This window comes from Cryptomeria japonica, chromosome 5, assembly GCF_030272615.1.
Source record: "Cryptomeria japonica chromosome 5, Sugi_1.0, whole genome shotgun sequence".
Lineage (NCBI taxonomy): Eukaryota > Viridiplantae > Streptophyta > Pinopsida > Cupressales > Cupressaceae > Cryptomeria > Cryptomeria japonica.
In genome coordinates this window covers 232,609,445-232,630,686 of record NC_081409.1, presented here as the reverse complement: position 1 = coordinate 232,630,686, position 21,242 = coordinate 232,609,445, and the positions used below count along the sequence as shown (strand labels likewise).

The 21,242-nt window shown below is 31.5% G+C and overlaps 1 protein-coding gene across 1 annotated transcript; it reads left to right on the top strand.

The window, feature by feature from the left end:
- Positions 1 to 3,408: 3,408 nt before the first annotated feature.
- Positions 3,409 to 6,650, top strand: LOC131029086 (senescence/dehydration-associated protein At3g51250). Its single transcript, XM_057959488.2, has 4 exons — positions 3,409 to 4,423; positions 5,413 to 5,579; positions 5,681 to 5,765; positions 6,321 to 6,650. The coding sequence occupies exons 1-4, from the start codon at positions 3,639 to 3,641 to the stop codon at positions 6,496 to 6,498; spliced, it is 1,215 nt and encodes a 404-aa protein (XP_057815471.2). The 5' UTR covers positions 3,409 to 3,638; the 3' UTR covers positions 6,499 to 6,650.
- Positions 6,651 to 21,242: the final 14,592 nt, after the last annotated feature.

Here is a 21,242-nt window from a genome sequence, read left to right as displayed (position 1 = left end):
AATGGGCTTATTGTGTTACTTGCATGTTTGTAAACTAACGTTCAAAGCCTATAGGACCATGTACATTGTATATAATAATGTAACAAGATCAACTAGTCTAAGGTGTGAACTCATAGGATAGCATGTGTTATATTTGTTGCCATGTACTATTTGAATATCAAAATGCCAGAATTGAGACAAATACATGGGCCAACTTAGAATGATATTGATCCCTAGGTTATTACCAAAATTATTAAACCTATGACTTGCAAATAAGTTAATTGTTGATATAGTGTGACAAATTTCATGAAGCATGCTTTTTAAAAAATATAAAAAAATTGTCACATGTTTAGCTAGCTTTCACCAGGAGCATACAAATGGTAGATACTAGGAGCTACCCACACTAGGGTGGATTGACTTTTTCAATAACATGCAATTAATTGAAGTCATGATTTACATGTTTCAAGATTTTAGTACATGCATTGGTATGTCCAAAAAAATCAATGTGTTACCAGCATGGTCTCATGCTTGATGTATCATTGTTAATATTCAAAGTTGTTAAACCTATATAAGTGAATCATAGTATAGTCATGTTAAACCTAGATGAAGTAAAACCATAAGACATTTTGATTATGTTTATCTAGCTATAATATAACTCCACATGTTAAGGCCAAGTGCAATACATGTGTAATCTAGTTAACTTTTCTTGGTAGCATCTAGGTGATATATGTTAAAAGTTAACTTTCATATCCTAGGTTTAGTTAAAATTAGCCAATAGCTCAGAGGTGATAGATGTTAGAAGCTTCCACATACTAGTTTGGATTGGATTTTATCAATAATATGCTTGAGCAATGAATATCATGGTCCATTGAGTTTGAGGTTTAGTAGGTTGTGGAACACTTATTAATACTAGCATGCATGGTGTGCTATTACACTTATGTCCTTGCAAGTGATGACAAGTAGCATGAAATACTTATCTAATCTTCATAATTAATTGTGAGCTCAAAAAAATGATGGACCCACATTATAGTTTGAGATACACTAGTTTTGCTTTCTGTGTTGTCAAACTTATTATAAAGACCTTATGTGATATTGAAACAAGTAATAGGAAGATACATGTAGTAGGGTTGCATCCACTTCGCATTGCTAGCTAGTATTTATGTGTATATGTTATGCATATATGAGTCAATCACTTTGTGTATAAATAATGATTTCATACATGAAGTATGTATGAGTTGGTTACTATGCGATTTTGTGTTCATGCATTGTTGTTGAAATCATACTAACATTTGTCTAGGATATACTTACTATCATACTATTGTACATTGATTGCATTGTAAGTATAACTTCAGTTAGTGGCTAGATTCAAAAAGAGGTTGGAGATCTCATCCCAATTTTCATGTTGAACTTTTTACATTATTGTGCTATGCACTATTGATCTTAAATGATTCCCTTAAGTGGATGCATCGATAGGGCCAAAGCATTAGTTGATCAAGGAATAGGTATGGCTCTAGGGATATGTCATGATATAGAAAACTTACTCTATATAGTGCAAGGATGTAATTTTGTAGTATTGAGTTACTACCAATGCCATGTTTTGGTAAGGTATAATAAAAACAATGATAAAAAAGAACAAGAATAATAACAATAACCAAGATTGATTATTACATCTCCTTCCTATAAAAATATATTTCATGTGCATATCAGCTTATTAGAAAAGAAAACAACGTCCTCTTTTTACATATACAAGTTCCCCTTAATATATTTAGATTGACTGTATGTATTATGGTTATTAAATTTGATAGTAATAACCACTAATGATTGTGTATGTATCCTTTTAGATGGCTTGTGGTTCTTGGAAAAAATGGGCTCTTTATTAAGAGGTTGACTTTGGGTTTCAATCTCGAAAAGGAATGCATTAATAAAGTCCTAGTTTGGGTGAAGCTTTCATATTTGCCTTTAGAAAATTGGGAGGTTGAGATCTTGAAGGATATAGCTCTTTTTTTCACTAGCTCATCATTGTTAACCTAGTGACCACTTCCAAAAAAAATTTGTTTGCTAGATTTTATGTATTTACATATATGGGTAAGGTTATACCTTCTTCCTTTACATCATTATCCAAATTGGGCGATTCAGTTCAGCATATTATGTATGAGGGTGTCATAGTCTTATGTCAAACATATCATATAGTTGGGCATCCTACCTTTGAGTGCTAGACCAAAAGGAGGTCACAAAATTCTTAGAAGAAAAAACATAACAAGGTGCCTATTTGTCCTTACAATGACGTCGATACATTACTAGATGTTGGAGCCTTGTGTGATCCTTTTGTGTCTTCCCCTTTGGTTGGGCCCATGGGCATAGTCATGTAGGGTTCAAAGATGGCTATTAGGAATTAGATTGTGAAGGACCAAAGGGTTAGCCTTAGGAAGAACAAGTTACTATCCCCATCAATGAGCTTTGGCTATTAACCTTCATGACTTCATATAAAAGAATACTAGAATATGATGAAAGTCTTCATAGATCCCATAAGGATTCTCTTGGTTTTGGGTTAGCCTCCAAAAGAGGATGACCAAGTAGGAAGGATAAATGCATCATTATTTCTTGATAGGGACAAATTGTATGTCCAAATCTCTTTGAAATAATTCACTTTCAAATTGTCTTGAGTTGGTTGATTTTTTGTTGCTCTTGCCCTTTTTGGGTTGTAATGTGAATGTTTTGGGTTATTGTTTCATGTTGTATTTTTGTTGTATGGTTGTCTTTATTGATATTTTGTATTTTGTATAGAGTTTTTGGGTCCTTTCAAAACCCACCTTTTATCCTCTAGAAAAAACGTTGATGATAAACTGTGTTAATTCTTTGAAGGATTTTTATGCTGCCCAACCATAAGCTCCAAGAGTTGTTTGTTATTTCATTATTAGTTTTTGTCATTTGGTTTCTTGTTGGCTTTCAATCTTGTTTTCTCTTTTGATCTATTAATCGGTTATATTATGTTGATGCATACAAACTTCTAACAACTATATTTTGATCACTATAAGAAAAATTGAACTCTTTCAAAAATTCATTTTATAATATAATAATTTAAGAAAAAAATAAATAAATAATGATAGAATATATAATTTCTACCATGATTGAATTTTCTTATTAAAAAAATAATCTTCAATTAGACTATAAACATGTCTTGTATAAAATCTATTTTTTAAGTAAATCTGATAGAATAATCTTGACTTGGACAGCACCCTATTCTTATCCTACAAACTCATTACTGCATTAAAAGTCTAAAGTTATGAGCCGTTCACGGGTAAAGCTGAAAAGATAGATTCTTTGAATTTAGTGGTATTGTACCGTCTAAAGTGCTGAAAAGAATATGCTAATCATTTCATGGAAGACAGCTCGCTGTAAATCATGCAACTGTTTCACCAAATCACTAGGCTTATATGCTATTATATCTATATAGACCAGAGAAAGGAGAAGGTTTATACATTATTCCTGTCTAAACCAGAGAAAGGAGAAGATTTATATCCTATATCTTTAGGCTTAGTTGTTAAGAAATCTATTCTGAAATCCGAATTAGAACTTTTCATTACAATCTTGGACATTTACAATCAAATAATTGCAATTGTAAGAGCTAGAATTCTCTTGAGAGATACAGAAAAGAAAAAATGCAGTGGGTAGTGAGAAATCCCTTTAGTTTGAGCAAAGGGAAGCCTAAAAATCTCCAAGAAAATAATGAACAGCAAAAATGTTCAGAGCCTCAGCTTCAAGAGGATCCTGTGGAACTTCTTGGCAGTCATGAAGTGCTTGTTAGAATTCCAAGGGCAGCAGCCCATTTGGTGGAGGAAGAAGAAAGTATTGAATTGGGTAGAGGTGAATTTACTCTAATCAGGCTCCTTCATGGAAATACAGGATTAGCCATCTTAGCCAAAGTTGGAGATGAACTAAGTTGGCCAATAACTAAGGACCAGCCTACTGTTAAAGTGGACTCCTGTCACTACTTGTTCTCAGTACCTGTGCCAACTGTGGAGGAGACAACAGAGCCTGCTAAATTTGGCAGGAACTGTGGCTCTGAGATCTTGAACTATGGAGTCAGTTTTGAAGAGAAAGAAGGGCTTGAGTTGCTTGACAAGTGCCTTGAACAGCATGCTTGTTTTTCCTGCCCTAAAGATGGTGGAAAGCCAGCTAGTGATAGAGAAAATTCAGAGGCAGCTTACTGGGCTGATTTGGCTCCTAAAGTAGAGGATTATAATTCTATTTTGGCTAAGGCTATAGCTTCTGGGTCAGGGCAGATTATCAGGGGGTTATTTCAGTGTAGTAATGCTTATTCTTCTCAGGTGCAGAAAGGTGGTGAGTTTGTGAGAAGTACGACAAAGGCCAAGGGAAAGCCTTGTGAAGTTAGGGCTAAAAGGAATTCAGAAATTAGTCCTCGCACCAAGAGAAACATCAGAAGGTAGGAAGGCTTCTATTTAATTTTTTTTTTGTGGTTTATTCTCAAATTTTAGATCTTATCCAGTTATTTGTAAGATTTATTAAAAATTATATAATTATTATTTTTTACTACTGAGATAGTTTTTTTTTAAAAATTTAATTATTTTAAAGGTAGATATGATATTTTTTAATTGGAGAACGAATTTTTTTTTGATCAGTAAAGGCAGAGTCGAATTTTTATATTGATTATGACTAATTACAGTATAAACATAGATGAATGATGAAGGATCAAAAAACTTATTGTATGCTACTGAAACCATTCTCAGCATTTTCGAGAATTATTATGGTATGAATTTTTATTCCATCTCTTTCAACAGTATGAATGATTGAAGTTGTCAGAAATTCTGTAATAATAAAACAATTAGAAAATTTAATATGTTTATTTTTAATTTTATTTTAGAAGAAATTTGACAATTCTTAAAAAAAAATATCAAAAATTTAAGATCAATATATCTATAAATTGTAGAAAATCTTCTTAATAATAAATAGTGATCCCATATTAAATTGGATATATATTTTTATATAAATAATTATTTATTTTAAAATACAACTAAAATCAAATAGTTTGAGAATAATTAATTAGGAATTATATTAGATAAAGATCTATAATGAAACTTTGGAATGATGGATTTATTGTATTGGGACGTTTGTAAATTTTAATGATTTTTTAAATTTTTGTTAAAAGTATTTTCTTTTGTGGTTTTTATTCATTTTAATCAATATAATCAGTAAAACAATTTTGGAGCCTTGTAGTCAGTAAGACTCCCTCTCTGGTGAGCTCATTAAGAATCTTTTAACTTCACCAGCAGACCAAAGACTATTGACAAAAGATATCATTTTAAAAAATGAAAAAATGGAAAATAATTTAGATCGAAGAAAATCAATTAATTTATTTATAGATAAACAGAAGAGGAATTTACCTTTCCATTAATATGTTTTGATTTTGTTCAGGGTAAAGAATTTGTCAAAGATGAGTGAGAAAATGAGCAATAATGTGCTTAAAGGGGTGATAACAGCAAGTGGAGCTGTTACAGGCCCTGTAATCACGTCCAAGGCAGGCCGAAAGTTCTTTGCCATGCTGCCAGGAGAAGTTCTGCTTGCTTCATTGGATGCTATCAGTATGTTTTCTTCATTTCCTATCGCTGTACAGTGTAAGGTGTAACAGCTAGTAAACATATCCTTGTCCTGATAAGGACTAATATCATTTTGTGAATGGCAGACAAACTTATGGAAGCTCTTGAAGTAGCAGGGAAGGATGCTTTGTCAGCCACTTCTGAGGTGACCTCTGAAATTATTGCACACAGGTGAGAACAGAAAAAAATAATAATTTAAGAATAATAATATCAATCATTTTTTTTCTAGAATTCTTCATTCAAATAATGGATAATGTGATTTGAAATATTGATGCCAAAAAATTGTCTATAATCTAATTAAAAAACAAAAACAGCATTGAACAAAACTATAGATTATAGAAATCTAATATCATTAATTAAAAAATGAATGCTTCTGAATATGTTAAGGCAGTCCAAACTGTTGTGATGAAAATGTTTTTGGTAACATAACATTTCTTGGGCCTAAACTGAGGCAACTAGAGCCACAAATGGATGATGATAAAAAAAAAATTGTAACAACATTTCTTGGGCCTTAACTGAGGCAACTAGAGCCACAAATGGATGATGATAAAAAAAAAATTGTAACAACATTTCTTGGGCCTTAACTGAGGCAACAAGAGCCACAAATGGACGTAAGTGATAAAAAAACTGGGGCAATGCCCATTACAATGGGAAAGGTCTATCATGGAAGAAAAAACGTCTCTGTTACTTTTGAATCTTACTTTGTTGTTAGAAAATGTAATGCAGGTTTGGAGAAGATGCAGGGGAGGTGACACAAGAAGCCTTTGAAGTTGCAGGGCATGCCCTTGGGACTGCAATGAACGTAATCAAGATTAGAAAGGCCATCAATCCTGCAACAAATGGCAATGTATCAGCCTCTGTTATAAGGAATTCATTCAAAGAACTCAACAGGGCAATCAAATGAAAAATATTGAAATGGGTCTGAGAATTCAAATCTGCAAAGAACAATGGAAGATGATTTGTAGTTCTAAACACTGAGTTGTTTCATAATTATCTCATATTCAATCACATTTTAGAAGCATTTTGCCATTTAATATAAAACTCGATCTAGTGTTAGATTCTTTTATTTTTTTTATTTTTATTTTTTTGTTTTGCTTACTGTGAATATATGAAGATAGATTCAAGAATAGGTATAGAATTTTACATGGTATTTTTCTTTAAATATTATTATATTATTTGTATTTATCTATTATTGATGTGTTGGAGTCTTGCACTCAATCAGACTGATTTCTGATAGACTCATTAAGAATCTTTCAGCTTCATGGACAGACCAAAAGCTTTCTCATTTTGAAATCATTTACTTTTTATTTATTTTTCGCTTTCTAAACTCTATAAAATGCTGTCATCTTAACAACTATTTTTTCTATATTTATCATCTTCTTAAAAACTGTCTCCGAAATACTGCAACTATCGGCTGGTAAGGTCACAGCTAAATCTTAGTCTTTGCAGATGTTCGTAAGGTCACAATTTCGTTCTTGTCTTGTTAAAAATTTGAATATAAGACCTATAGTTTCATTTAATTATGTTGAAAGATAGAATAAGCATTTGGTTTTGTGGAAAAAGATTTAATCTTTTTCTTTAAGATACTTTTTAGAATTGATCTATATTTTATGGGGTAAAAAGATTAAATTTGATTCATAGATTTTAATTCAGCAGTGAATATGTTTAATGGAGTCTTTGTTTCCGTAATTTTTTTAATTTTTTTTTTCATCTATCTCTTATTTTTTGGGATGATAAATCTTTGGCTACTATTGACAATGCTTATAAGTGTTGTCTCATTGACAAGGCTGACCCAAAAGACAACTTTTCATGTGCTCAAACCTAAGTAGATTTGGAAAAAGGTATTCCTAACATCTTGAGTTAAATCTAGATGGTTGATTATATATGCTAGAACTTGACTATAATCATTTCCCTTTCAAATATAACAAATGTCATGAATATGATCACTTTTCTAAAGATTGCAAAAATGAGTAAAATTTAATTCATGCATCCCAAAACTCTTAACACACTTTCATTACAGTCAAAGCAAACAAACATGTTCAACAAAAATAATGATCAACAAAATCAAGCTACCAATTTAGGTAAAGTTTTTTTTTCAAATAGGTGTAAAATATGGGAGAAAATTCTTAAATTCCTTTGGAAGAGGATTTGCACAATCATTTTGAAGTTGATTGAGAAAGATGTGTAGGAAGAAAGAATAACAAATCCCTTGAAAGGGGAACCTAGAGTTATTTTGAGAGCAAAGAACAACGAGATAGAACAACAAATAATAAATTATGAAAGGAGGGTGTGTTTAATCATATGAGTTCTACTACTATAAGCAATAAATATAGTTTTCAACCACTCCTCCTCTCAATTTGGTGTTATTTGGCTAACTCTTTTCTAAAAATTTATAGACTAAGGATGTAGATAGTGCCTTTAGGATTCCTCTTATAAGAATCAGTTTCTTAAGAATACTAAGGTTGGTGAAAGGAAAATCACTTGTTCTTTAAAAATACTCTAATTCTTTGACTTTTGTTTGGCTCTTGTCTTGCGTTATTGGCTTGTTTCATTTTGTATGGTCTCCTTGGTTTAACCAACCCATTAGCTTTGAGGTGTGACCCTTTCTGCATACCCATTTTTGTGATTGGTATATAATATTTATTTGAAGTAAAATATATATTTTTATTAGAATAAATTAAGCTAAAATATATCGAAAGAGTTAAATAATTATAACTTAATAATGATTAAAGACATCAAATACCTATAGTCCACAATAATGGGTATGAGTGTTTCTAAATCACATAGTGTGATCCAAAATTTTAATGATAAAAATTATTCTACGATTGAAGCTAGAAGCACTATACCTATTAGTAAAGATTATAAATTATTATAATTAAGAAATCTGTATATCTATGTTATTTCTCATTTAGTTTTATCTTTCTCTTGAGAGAAAATCAAATGGCATAATCTTGTGCAAAGTTTGGCTCATCCTCCTATGCTTTATTTATCCCTATACACACACATTCCCACATAACCCCTACCTTGTCTTTGTACACACATGATACATTCACCTAAGCCTTATGTTCATTACACTTATATGTACACGTATTACCTATCTAAACCTAATCCTTTTCCCATTTTGGATTTTTTTTCTCTCACATGGTCAATATCATAGTTATAGACTCAATCCTTACCCTTTTAAAATTAAAATTCAATTTTTGACTAACAAGCCCCCTTTGTTTTCCCACAATGAGTTGACTAACTAAATATTTTGTGAAATTTAACTATATATGATAGTATTTAAAATTATTTAATGTATTTCTTTTTTATCATCATATCTCCTCCAAGCATTCCAAGATATATCATTAACATTGAGAGAGTGAAACATTTCAATTGGTACAATAAAAGGAATGACCATTTGCATGATCATCCTAGGAGCATATGCATGATTGAAGAATATTATCTTCAATATTTTACACACATTTAAATGTGGGTTGAACTAAGAGAATGTGTCTACTAGTGACACAACATCAATCATTCCAAGGAATTTTAAGTATACTGTCAATCTTCAAATATAAAAAGAAAATAACTAGAGACAAACTAGAAAAATAGGAAGCAAAGATGTGCAAATTACTAAATCATTTTTGGAGGTGTGAGACATTTATGTTACCATAAAATCAACTTGGATATATAAACTCAACCCTCCATAATGCAAACAAAATATTATTATAGGTCTAAGGCAAGTTACATGTTGTCATGATCTATCCTTGACTGTGAGTCATCACAAATTTTATCTTCACATAGATTATTTATCTTTAATGATAGGAATTTAATCATCATTAATTATTCCATTTTCTTTTCATATTTAACATGTATTATTTCATAATGCACTAGTTTTACTTGCACTAACTTTTAAGCATTCATTTGTTTAGCCTAAATTAAGCTTCGGGAAAGTTTAGTTTCTTACACATTTTTGGTTAACTTAACCTATCTTATACAAGCTAGTTTTCTTCTAAGGTTTCTTATTATATTAGAATTTTTCAAATCCATTTTTTATTTTACATATTTCGTTTATATTTAGTCTTCATTTTGCATCTTCCTTTTATGGTTTGTTGCGTTGTACATCTCTTACCTTCAACCAATCCTACCCACTACTGCATTTGCTTTAGGGTTTATATGTATTTAAGATTTAATTTAGGAGTAATCTTCTCATCTATAATAAGTTGTATCTCATTCTATTTCATTTACTTATTCTTGTTAGGATTTTACACCTTTATTATGTATAGTCTTATGAACCCTACATCCTTGGATGGACCCTTGTTTTTACATCATGAATTTTGATGGTACTATATGCTTGTTAATGAGGATTGTTGAACATCTACTTTAATATAAATAATAATAATCTAGGATAGTGTCCACGACTATTTTTAATAGAAAAAGGTAATTTGATTAATAGATAAATTTCTACTGAAAAATAACAAAAATTAAATTACTTCTTAAAAAATATACATTATTGATATCAAATCAAAACCAAATATAGAATTAATATTAAATAACTCCAATTTAAAACTTATGAAACAAATGACTAAAAAAATAAAATAATCATAAAAATATTAGAAAACAAATATAAATAATGCAATTATCACATAATTAATTGCAATAGATATTAACTACTCATAAATCAACAATTTGAAAGTGAAATTATTTCAAAATTAATAATTATTAAACTAAATCCAATTGAAATATTTCCTCCCCAAGTTGAATGGGCCCTTACTCTTCCCTAGGGGTGGGACAAAGAACTACAAAAGTGTTCGTATATACTATCTTCCCCCTATTGCTTTCTGAAAATTCCTAACTAACCTCCTTCCAATTAATTAATACCCAAGGAGCAAGAATGTGTGCCTATTCCCATGGTCTAAGAGTGATGAAATTTGTTTTGCTTATATTCATAATAAAATAACACATGATACTAGTTCCTCATGCCTATTCTTAAGGTGGTGACTTTCATTTCATTCTTATGGTTCCAACAAAACAACTTTTCCCAACCATCCAAGAGACAAGTGTGGAAGAGTGTTAAATTGACAAGTTTGATTATGTTAAATATTTGTTTTTATATGTCTTGATTATGTTTTTATTTGTTTTTATATGCCAACTCACATTCTCTTTCTTTTTCTTATAATTTTATTATTTTCCATTGTTTTGTACTAAAGAGTTATGAAAGTTCTATCATGTTACATAAGTAGCCAAAATCAAGACTTTCTATCCTTGTTTTTAACTTTTGAAAATTTTAAACTTTTTGAGCTCCTTAAATTAATGTGTCATTGAGTTGTTTTCCTAAAAATTGTGTGAATATTCCAAGTTATATGTGAGTATTATTTTTCTTCATTGGGTTGATCAAGTTGAAAATATTAATATCCATATCAATTAGTTCTTAAGTTTTTAAATTACCTAATCATTAATCATTGGTTAGAGGCGCGAGTGATATAGAGTCAAGTTCAATCACGTAAATGCATCACAAGAATGTCTAAATTAAGATGTAACTCCTTGTCAACTTGTACCTAATTTGTGCAAAGGGGATTAATTTTTTTTATCAAATCGTCAATGAAAAAATACAAGTTTCACATGCACTTTCATAGGTTCATAATTTCAAGTTTTCTCTTCCATAGTTGCAAGATGCCCCAAAAAATTAATCAACAAATATTCAAAGTTTTGATCTATGGTCACAAATTCTCAAATAATGCATGCTCTTCTAAGAAATCTTGACAATCATAACTCACAAATTTGCATTTAGAGATTTCTCAGTTAGCAAAGATATGGATTTGTAATATAAATTTACATTTTCTATGAATCTTGAGTAGTTTAGATCAGCATCATTAGAAAAGAATCAAGTTCTAAATGCATTAATGGAATTAAAAACAGAATGGAACGTCAATAGGCAGATTTATGAGCTTGATTTACACATTCATTTACAAGTTATAAATGTGTTTAATTATTTCATAAACTTGCCAAAATTGAAAGAAGAGATGCAAGGTATGTTCATAGGTTTGAAATTTTTTATTTGTAATTTAAAAGGATTTTGGGTTTGATTTAGAAGTTTTATTAATTTTGTTATTCTTAATGTATAAATGATCATTATAAGAATTTTTATTTGAAATTATTTACAAATACATCTATAGGTTCTATTTATAAATATTAAAGATATGTAGTGGTAGAATTACAAAGTCTAAAATAGAAATAAATTGGTGACAAAAAAATTGGATTTAATTGGTGTTGTATACGAGGGGAAAATCAACATGTCAATTAGACTAAATAAGGCAACCACAAAACCTTAAATCTAATAGCAAAGCCCAATCACAATGCAATGAAGGAATACAAAAGAAAATCAACAAAACACAATAACAATGAAACAAACAAACTTAATGTTGACTCTCATGCACTTGGCCTCCATTGTTCTCCTTTTCCTTGTGTGGGTGATGGCTCTCAAAGTCACACTTTACAAAAACATGTAAGATAGATGCACAAGAATTACAAAGATAGTGGTTGTTAATAATGGAGATTGATCCTAAATTTATAGATTTTTTTAAATTCGATTCGATAGTTGAGATTGATTTGAGAACAAGATTGATCAATGATTGAGATTTCATGAGGCAAGGTGATTGCAGATAATCACTCAATGTAACTATATTTGATTGAGGAAATGACTCATTTGATTGACCGGTTAAGAGATTTGATCAAGAGTGGAACTGAATAGATTGACTAGTTAGAAAAAGGTGATTTTGAAAAGAGGGAAAGTGACTAACTAGTTAGAAAAAGTGATTGTTGACTCACTAGTTAGAACTTGAGTGTCAGTGTTAGTTAGGAATTTCCACATGTGGTGTGGGAAATTTGAAATGAAATGTCATTTGAAGGGAATTTGGGTTTTTGAAAACATGAAATTGAATTTAGAATGAGAGGGAAATGAAATTGATTTGAATTTGGAGGGAAATGAAATTTATTCAAAATGAAGGTTAAATTACATTAAATAAATTTAGAAAATTTATTTAATTAAGAGGACATTAGTAGTTAATTAAATAATTTAAAGAAATTATTTAATTATGAGAATACATAAATTGAATTTAATTAAACAATAAAGATCATTTAATTAAAGTGAATAATCAAAATTAATTAAATAATAAGATTATTTAATTAATATTAGAAGTAAATAATTAATTGATTAATTGATTATGAATTAGAGAAAATTTAAACCATAGGCTATGAAATTGAAGAATAATGATAATGTAGAATAGTAAAGATAAAATAATTTAAAAAATTAAAATTATTTAATTATCAAGGATAATAATTAGTAAAATTGACGTATGTAGGCGCAAGACAATTTTAGGTCTCTACATTTTTCCTCTCTTTGAGACAATATGTTTTCAGACATTGTTTTAAAAAAAATGATAAAAGTTTCCCTAGTACGTCAAGGAATGGAGATAAGATGCCCCCTCGAGAGATTGTTTGTGCATTAAAGGCATGAATGATCTCTAAAAAGAAGAATTGTTAGTTGATAGCATGTATGGGTTTGATTGGATAGAAGAGATGGTTGGAGTGATTCCAAGATTGATTGATTAATAATCAAATTGATTCAAGATTAATGGATTGATTGATAAAGATCAAGTTTGGTTTCAAGAAGGACACATCATGTGTAAGAAAAAAGATAGATGATCATTTGGTTTTAGGAAAGACACATCTTGTATAAGACCAAAGATATATCAAAATGTCTAGTTTCAAGAAGGATGCATCCCATATAAGACAAATTATAGATGAAAGTTGGATGAATGATGAAATATTATGAAAGTGAAGAATGATTAGTAAGAAAAGTATGCAGAAAAATGTGAATGCAAAACTAAAGAGATTGAAAGATAACACTAATAATCAAACATACATATTTCAACCATACTCAAGATTAGGACACTAAGAAGGAAGAAAACTAGATAAACAAAATAAAAAACTATTAAAGTACAAACTCTAGATTTATCCTTTGATTTGATAGTCCCCTAATTTGATGTGTGTTTGTTATATGATTGATGCTCGATTTCGCTCCATGATAATGAATGTAAGATGAGAATAAGCTCAAAATGAGATGCAAGATGGATGTGAGATGCTTAATGGATGTGCAAAATTGTGAGTAAATAATTCTGCATTATGAGGGTATGAAAATAAAAGTGGATGATTTGGGAAGGAAAATGGGGGGATTAAATAGGCTTGAATGAGAAATTGAGAGGCGTGAGAATGAGACATATGTCCTTGAGAAGGGCAAGTGTCATGGATGAGAATGACATGTGTCCTTGAGAAAGACATGTGTCATTAGAAGGAATGGCATGTGTCCCTGACGACACATGCCTATTTGGGAATGAGACACCCAAATAGGAAGGTTCTATTCCAAAAATGGGGACATTTCCATGTTTATGGACATTTGGGATATTTTCCCAAATTTTAGGAAATTTAGGATATTTTGGAAATGTGCACACATATGGTGAGGGTTAAGATATAAGGTTGACCAAACCCCTTAATTAACTAGGTGGGTTAGGTTAGAGGGAAGATTAGATGTGGGCTTAATGTTAGGAGACATGTGGAGAAAAATAGAATTGATTAATTAAATTAGTTAATTATATGAGAGGATTTAGGAGGAAAAAGTTAACATGAATTAAATAATCAAATTGCATATTTGATGTATTTAATAAAAGAAATGGTTAATCCAATTAATTAAATAATTTATAATTATTAATTAATTCATTCATAATTATTAAGTAATTAATTCATAATTATTAAGTAATTAATTCATAATTATTAAGTAATTAAGGGGGAATATAGCATAATCAATCAAATTAATCAGCTAGATGGAAGAAATAAATTGTTCGATCCATAATATATATTTTATATAAAAATATTAAGTAAAAATTATGTATACATACTAAAACGGTTCATGAAAATCCATAGGGGATGAACCCCACAAGTGTGACCACAGAAGTATACCTACTAGACGAATACATAAAAAGAATCTTAAACATCCTGACTTTTCATATCTACTATTCTAAACTACCATGTTCCAGTGAAACTAAACAAAAATGGAACAGGAAAGCTACAAACTCCTACATGACATCCATGCTCCTACGAAAAGCCTTGCCTCAAGCACCTCCATCACCAGCCACCTGCTTGCCCCAGTCTTGTTTCTTCTTTGTCGATCATGCCATATCTCTCGCCTCCTCAATTGAGAAAATGTAGACCAGAAGGTCCTTCCAAGGCTCTCGCACCTCCTCTTTTATTGCCACCCAATCTACACCATCTCGCCACAGCATGAAAGGTCAATACTCCATAGTTAGCCAGTCTAGAATCACTCCTTCACCAAAACAATTCCTCAGCCCTTGCCCAAGGACAACTCTACCCAAGAGAGAGACCAATCCACACAAAGAATGGAGGGGAACATATGTTTTTGCAACCTACTCAACTTCAGCCTTCATGCCAAAAGAAAGACCCCAAGTCACCAACATAGACACAATGTCCATGTTTGTCCTATAACAGAACTCAAAGACCAAATATTCATGCCCCAATAATCTATTGATTATGTCCAGAAACTCTTCTTCGTCAAACAAAAAATTCCCACCCAAGAGTTTATCCAAAATTCTTCCCAAAAACATCAGTTGTTGTTTAGTGGAGTGTAAAGTAAAGTTTGCCTCCATCACAAACCACCTAAAAATGTAGAATTTTTTACCTTCTTTTCCCTCATCCCTTCTCATTCCCTACACTTCACACTTCACCAGGGAAACAAAGAAAGAAAGTTTCTCATCAACAAAAAATAATGCCTCCAATTCCATAAATTTTGATTACAAAACAATGCCAACTTGTACACACATCGAAAAGTGTGCCACCATCCTCTGTCCAATCCCAAATGCAATGTAATAATGAAACAAACAAGATGGTGGCTCAAATTAAATGAAAAATGAGTAAAATCAGCACATAGAGAATAATGTGGGAGCAAGGGAATTCAAATCATGCATCCCTAAGGAAAAAACATCATTGCCATGTACTTGCCCAAGCAACCCATGCCACCTCCGTCCTTGAGTTGTCCCACCACCGAGTACGTTGTAGGTCCAACTCACAACCCAAATTGGAAAGAACATCTGCCTCAATACCATCCCTCCTAATATGTGAAATTTTAAAATCTTGAAATGAATTTAATTTTGTTCTGATTATTGAAATGAATTTATTTATTCTCTAACATTGTGATGATCCACCAGCAATTGCATCTGTTACAATCTTAGAGGCCCCTTCAAGGTGCAATTTTGAGGTTTTGAGAATGCCTACCAGCTCAACTGCTAGCAAGGCATCTTGGACTTCCGCCTTATTATTAGTTCCATTTGGTAACCTTTGAGCTCCCTTGGCAAAAAATTTCCCCACATAATCCCTTGTGATGCAGCCCACACTTGAGATACCTGGGTTACCCCTTGAAGCGTCATCAAAGTTAATTATTACCAATGCTTGATCCAGCTTACTCCAAGTCGATTCAGAATTACACCCCTTATTGGGATTAACCCTAGCCAACCCATTAACAGGCCTTAGATGGAAGGAATATTAATTAATTGAGTAATGTGTAAGTATTTAATTAAAGGCTCTCAAGGTAACTAAATTCAATTAATTATATTAATCAAAATTAGGCACCTATAAGAAGTGAAGAATGTTAGGGAATAAAATTAATTTGATGGATAGAACAATTGAGATAAGATGATGAAACAATATCAAATTCTTGTGTATCTATGGTGGTATGATAATTTCATCATTGAGCCTTGTTATATGGAAACTGAAGGTTTTTGCACTAAGGTATGAAAAGCCAAGGTGTAGATGCTTTCCCATTGCATTAACAAACATATTGGAGACAAGGAGTGCCTTCATCAATTCCAGGGTTGTTGTACTAAGGGTCAAGATATATGAGACAACCACAAGTATTGTGATCCCTAATTTCATTTTTGCATAGGATACTTGTCGAATGAACATGCCAAGACAAACACCTAAAAAACATGTGCCTCAAAACTTCATCAAAACACACCACAATAGCAAACAAAGAAAAAAGATCATGAACCATCTTGACTCCTCTAGTCAATTGTGGACATCCTTGAGTAGCATAAGAACATGACTCGAGACAAATCAATAAAAAATAAGACTAACTTGACCAATTGAGTCAACATCCATACTGATATTTGTCAATGTTGATTGTTTGTGTGATGATGATAATGATAACATCTCAGAGATACCTCGTATAAGACTGATTGGTCTGGTTTTTAGTGTACCCTTCCTTGTATAAGAAAAGTCGATGATTGGTATATAAATATTAATAGATTGATTGATTAGACATGTGATCAATTTGATTTCAAACTTGATTGATTGTTTGTCTATTGTTGCTTGAAATGATTGACGTTTTTGACTTGTTGTGTATTTGCTTAAACATTTGTTGCTGCAAGGGATAGTTTTTTGCTTTGGATTTTCTTGATTATTTGATGTTTAGGTCTTTTTTCAAGACATTTTAGGCTTTTTAGGATTTTTTTCAAGACATTATTTGATTTTTTTGGATTTTGAAAGATTGTTTGATTTTTTTAAACTTTTGAGTTTTGTTTTTTTGCATATTTGGAAGATGTCTAGATCACATATTAAGGTAAAAGACATATGTCAAGATTTATTCTCAAGAAACATGTATTTATTTTCCCCAATGTCTATCAAGGCATAGAACATTATGAATGGATGAAGGAATTCACAAGATGGAAGTGGATAGGTGAAATATGGAGGTAGATTATTATGGAATCAAAGTTGACTTTGTTTTCAAGGACTATCTCACTATGCGAAAACATGTTTATACAAGATAAGGTATTGGATATAGTGATGTAAGGTGATGGCTTGGCACAATGAATGGTATGTGGTGCATCGGAATCGACATGTCAAGAGGTTTCTAAAAACATGTTTTGCATTTTATTTCCTTAGTTTCGATCAAGATCAAGAGATAGATTTGGACAGATAGGATATAAATAGGATAAGAAAGATCAAAGTTGATAATGGATGATAGAAGGAAGAAGTGAATAAGATAAGGGATACAAAGTGCAAGGTATGCATAAGCTAAAGCTGATATGATGTGTGATGCCTATGGAGATCCTTAGCCTTGTCAAGATCAGAAGTGAAAAAGGGGATATGGATGTAGATAGGTGATGGATGGGGTATGAGGGGTAAGGGTAGATGAGGTAGGTAGGATATCATGGATGAAAATTGTCCCCAAATGTAGAGTGCAAGAAGATGATGGACAACACATGATGCCTATTTGTTAGGTTTTCATCATGGTACTTGTCCAAGATGCCACAAAAATTGGTTTTCATCAGTGGACAAATTATTTCTTTACTTTTTCTTGTGTCACACGAGACACCTATTTGCCAAGTTTTCATTAAAGTGATGATATTTTTTTTTTACTTTTTGGAAGATAATGGATGCATGATAGGAGATCGAGGAAGGACCCAAGCATCTTGTTCTTTGTATGGTACCCTTGAAATATGTTCTACAACAAACTTTGGTTTTTAAAGGTATGCTCAAAGACATTGGTAGAGCGATGATAAAGGGAAATGAAATGGATGATAGGATGGAATGAGGAAAAGACTACATGCAAAGGATTGGATGTGAGGGATGGAATGATAGAAATTAGGCATTGGATAATGGATATGATGTTGGAATATTTGTGCATGGTTGGATGAAAATGTTGGAAAGATCAGTGTTGGCACACACCTTGAGGGGTGGTGGAGTGATGGAGGACAAGTGGATTCTTTATTTTGGGATTTTGATAGAGGGGTGGAGGTGGATTTTAGGACATATGGACCCAAAATGGATGAAGGAGGTGATAGAGGATTTAAGATAGTGTATTTTGGTACATATAGACCCAAAATAGGTTTGAAAGGTCAGAGATGTTTAGATGGGGGAACAAAGGAAGCATTTGGAATAGCAAGTTTGGATTCCAATTTTGATTTTCCTTTAGGACACAGTGTTTCTATGACCAAGTTGGGAATTCACACAATTTTTTACTTTTCTTTCTTTCGTGGCTCTTTGGAATGAATTTCTTCTATGAATGACTTGGGAATCCACATAGTGTTGGATTTTTCCTTTTGCTTGATGGGCCTTTATGGCCTTTTGGATAATTTTTTTTTCTTTTGGATCAATTTTTTCTTTATGTTTACATGTCTTTTAAATAGGACATGTTGCCCTTTGGATGTATATGGATTTTTGGACTTATAGATGTTATGCTTGCCATACGAATTGCTTCCAAAGGGAATGGGATTCATGGATGAATAAGAATGATATGGAGGTATTTTGGATGCGTTGGTGTAGCTAGATAGTTGGAATGTGCTCAAAGATGTGTGGCTTTTCTTATTTTGATTTATGATAGGGTAATTGGATTGTGAGCTAGGGGTCACATAGATAGAGAATGGAGGGATGTAGAGTCCTAAGATGGATGGGAGGGAGGAAGGCTTTGATTTTCGAATACAAAATGTAGACATTGAAATTTGACTAATTAATTCAATCAGATCAAATCTCCTAAGTCACTTGTATTAGTTAAACAATTCTATTTATTCAATTAAAATCAAGCATCCCTTTGGTCAAATTAATTTAATTAGTAAGGCCATCCCCAATCCTTGAATTAGTTAATTCCCCCTTTCCAATTCTTGAATTAATTAATCCAATTAATTAGTTCCCCCTTTTCATCCCTTTATTTGAATTTTATCAATTCAAATATTCCTTTAAAGTCACATGTCTCCTAACTTTAACTACCCTTCTAACCTAACCTCTAATCTAACCCATGGGTTATAACTAACCCTATCCTCCCAACCAACCTTATCATATCCTATCCTAACCTCCCCTCACATGTGTGTGCACACTCATCATTCCCTTATTTCCTTAATATTAGGAAATTTGTAAAATTCCACATGGAACCCTTAGGATTTCCTGTAATGGCTGCCAAAATACCTTAGAGAAAATAAAGCAACTAACATACAAATGGAGATTAAAACAATTCTAGTAACACCTAATGCAACATATAACATCAACTATGAAATATAAATTAACATCAATTAACTCATAATCATTATGAACTTGATCATGTCACATAAACTAATTATGCAAGCAGAATTAAACATAACATAATATTCACTCTCATCTCCCTAAGGTATCTCAACGTCATTACTTAATCTACTAACATAGGCAATAACAATCTAACCATTTCCATTACGACTCTTAACATCAGGAAAATCTCCTCATTCATAAGAAGGCCATATCTGCAGTAGTAGCTCATATTCAAACACCAATATCTCAAAAATAAACAGAATCATCTCCTAATACCGTTATTCCTCCCCAAGGAGGCATAGTATATGAACAAATACAAAAGGTAGAAGTAGGATCCGACACAAAATCAGCAAAGACTATCAAACTGGTATCCATCATCAAAGATCTATTTTCACCATACAACATACATGTTAGTCATGCATATATGCAATACACTCAATATTTCTTATTCATTAACTATGCACATACAACTCAATTAATTCTATCCTTTATGGTATGCAACCTACTTAAACTCATTTATCTAATATGATATGCCACTATTTTCAATGCAAGACCAATCCATTTTTCCTTATGTTCATTTTATGCACCAAATCCAAATGTGCCTAAAACCCTTAATCATTCTCTATTAACACAATCTCTACTCTCCTACAATGATAATGCATAGACATGATTTCCCTTTCTTATCCAATACTCCCATATTTACTCATTAGTTCATAACTCTAGCATGATCATTTTCCTTTACCTGATTCCTAAGTGCATAATGCATTAATCATAAAGTCCTTCTTTAACCAAACATCTTAAATGCTATACATGGTCCCTTGTTTCTTTCTAACACATCCATAAATATAAATTCCATTACCACATTCACAATATCATTTATCAACTACAAGTCCTACACTACAGCAATCCTAATTACATAGGTTATTTTCCACTTTTAATCTACAAGCTCATCTCACAATCATAACATACATGTAATGATAAATGCATACCATAGATACAATTACATTATTTCCATTAACTAAGCAATATCCATGACTTTGAGATGTACTCATGTCTTATTTTGCTACTTGAGTCGTAACCTCATTCCACATTAACTAAAACAATCTAAATCATTTCCTTAAGGTTAACTATTCATCTTACCAACTACCCCTTCATTCTTACAATCTAGAAGTATCCATTTATCAACAACATCGACCTTTCAATAAGAACATTCATTCAATATTTGCATTTACATCCATACTCAAAGATCGTCCTATTACAAAATTATTATTACAATCCATTACAGCATATACAGACTTCATCTTACTACGAGCCCCAATACTTATCTCCACTAAATGCAAGCTACATAGCTACATTTACCTTATCATCTTAATTACCATATCTGATTTCCTATCCTTTTCTATCTTAACAAGAACATAAATTCCTATTACGTGACCTTGATATCAAAACTCATGAATCCCTTTACGAACTATTACAAGATAATCTATAACATTTCTATTAAAATGAATTGCATTCCATTTCAAAGATAATTACATCTCAATA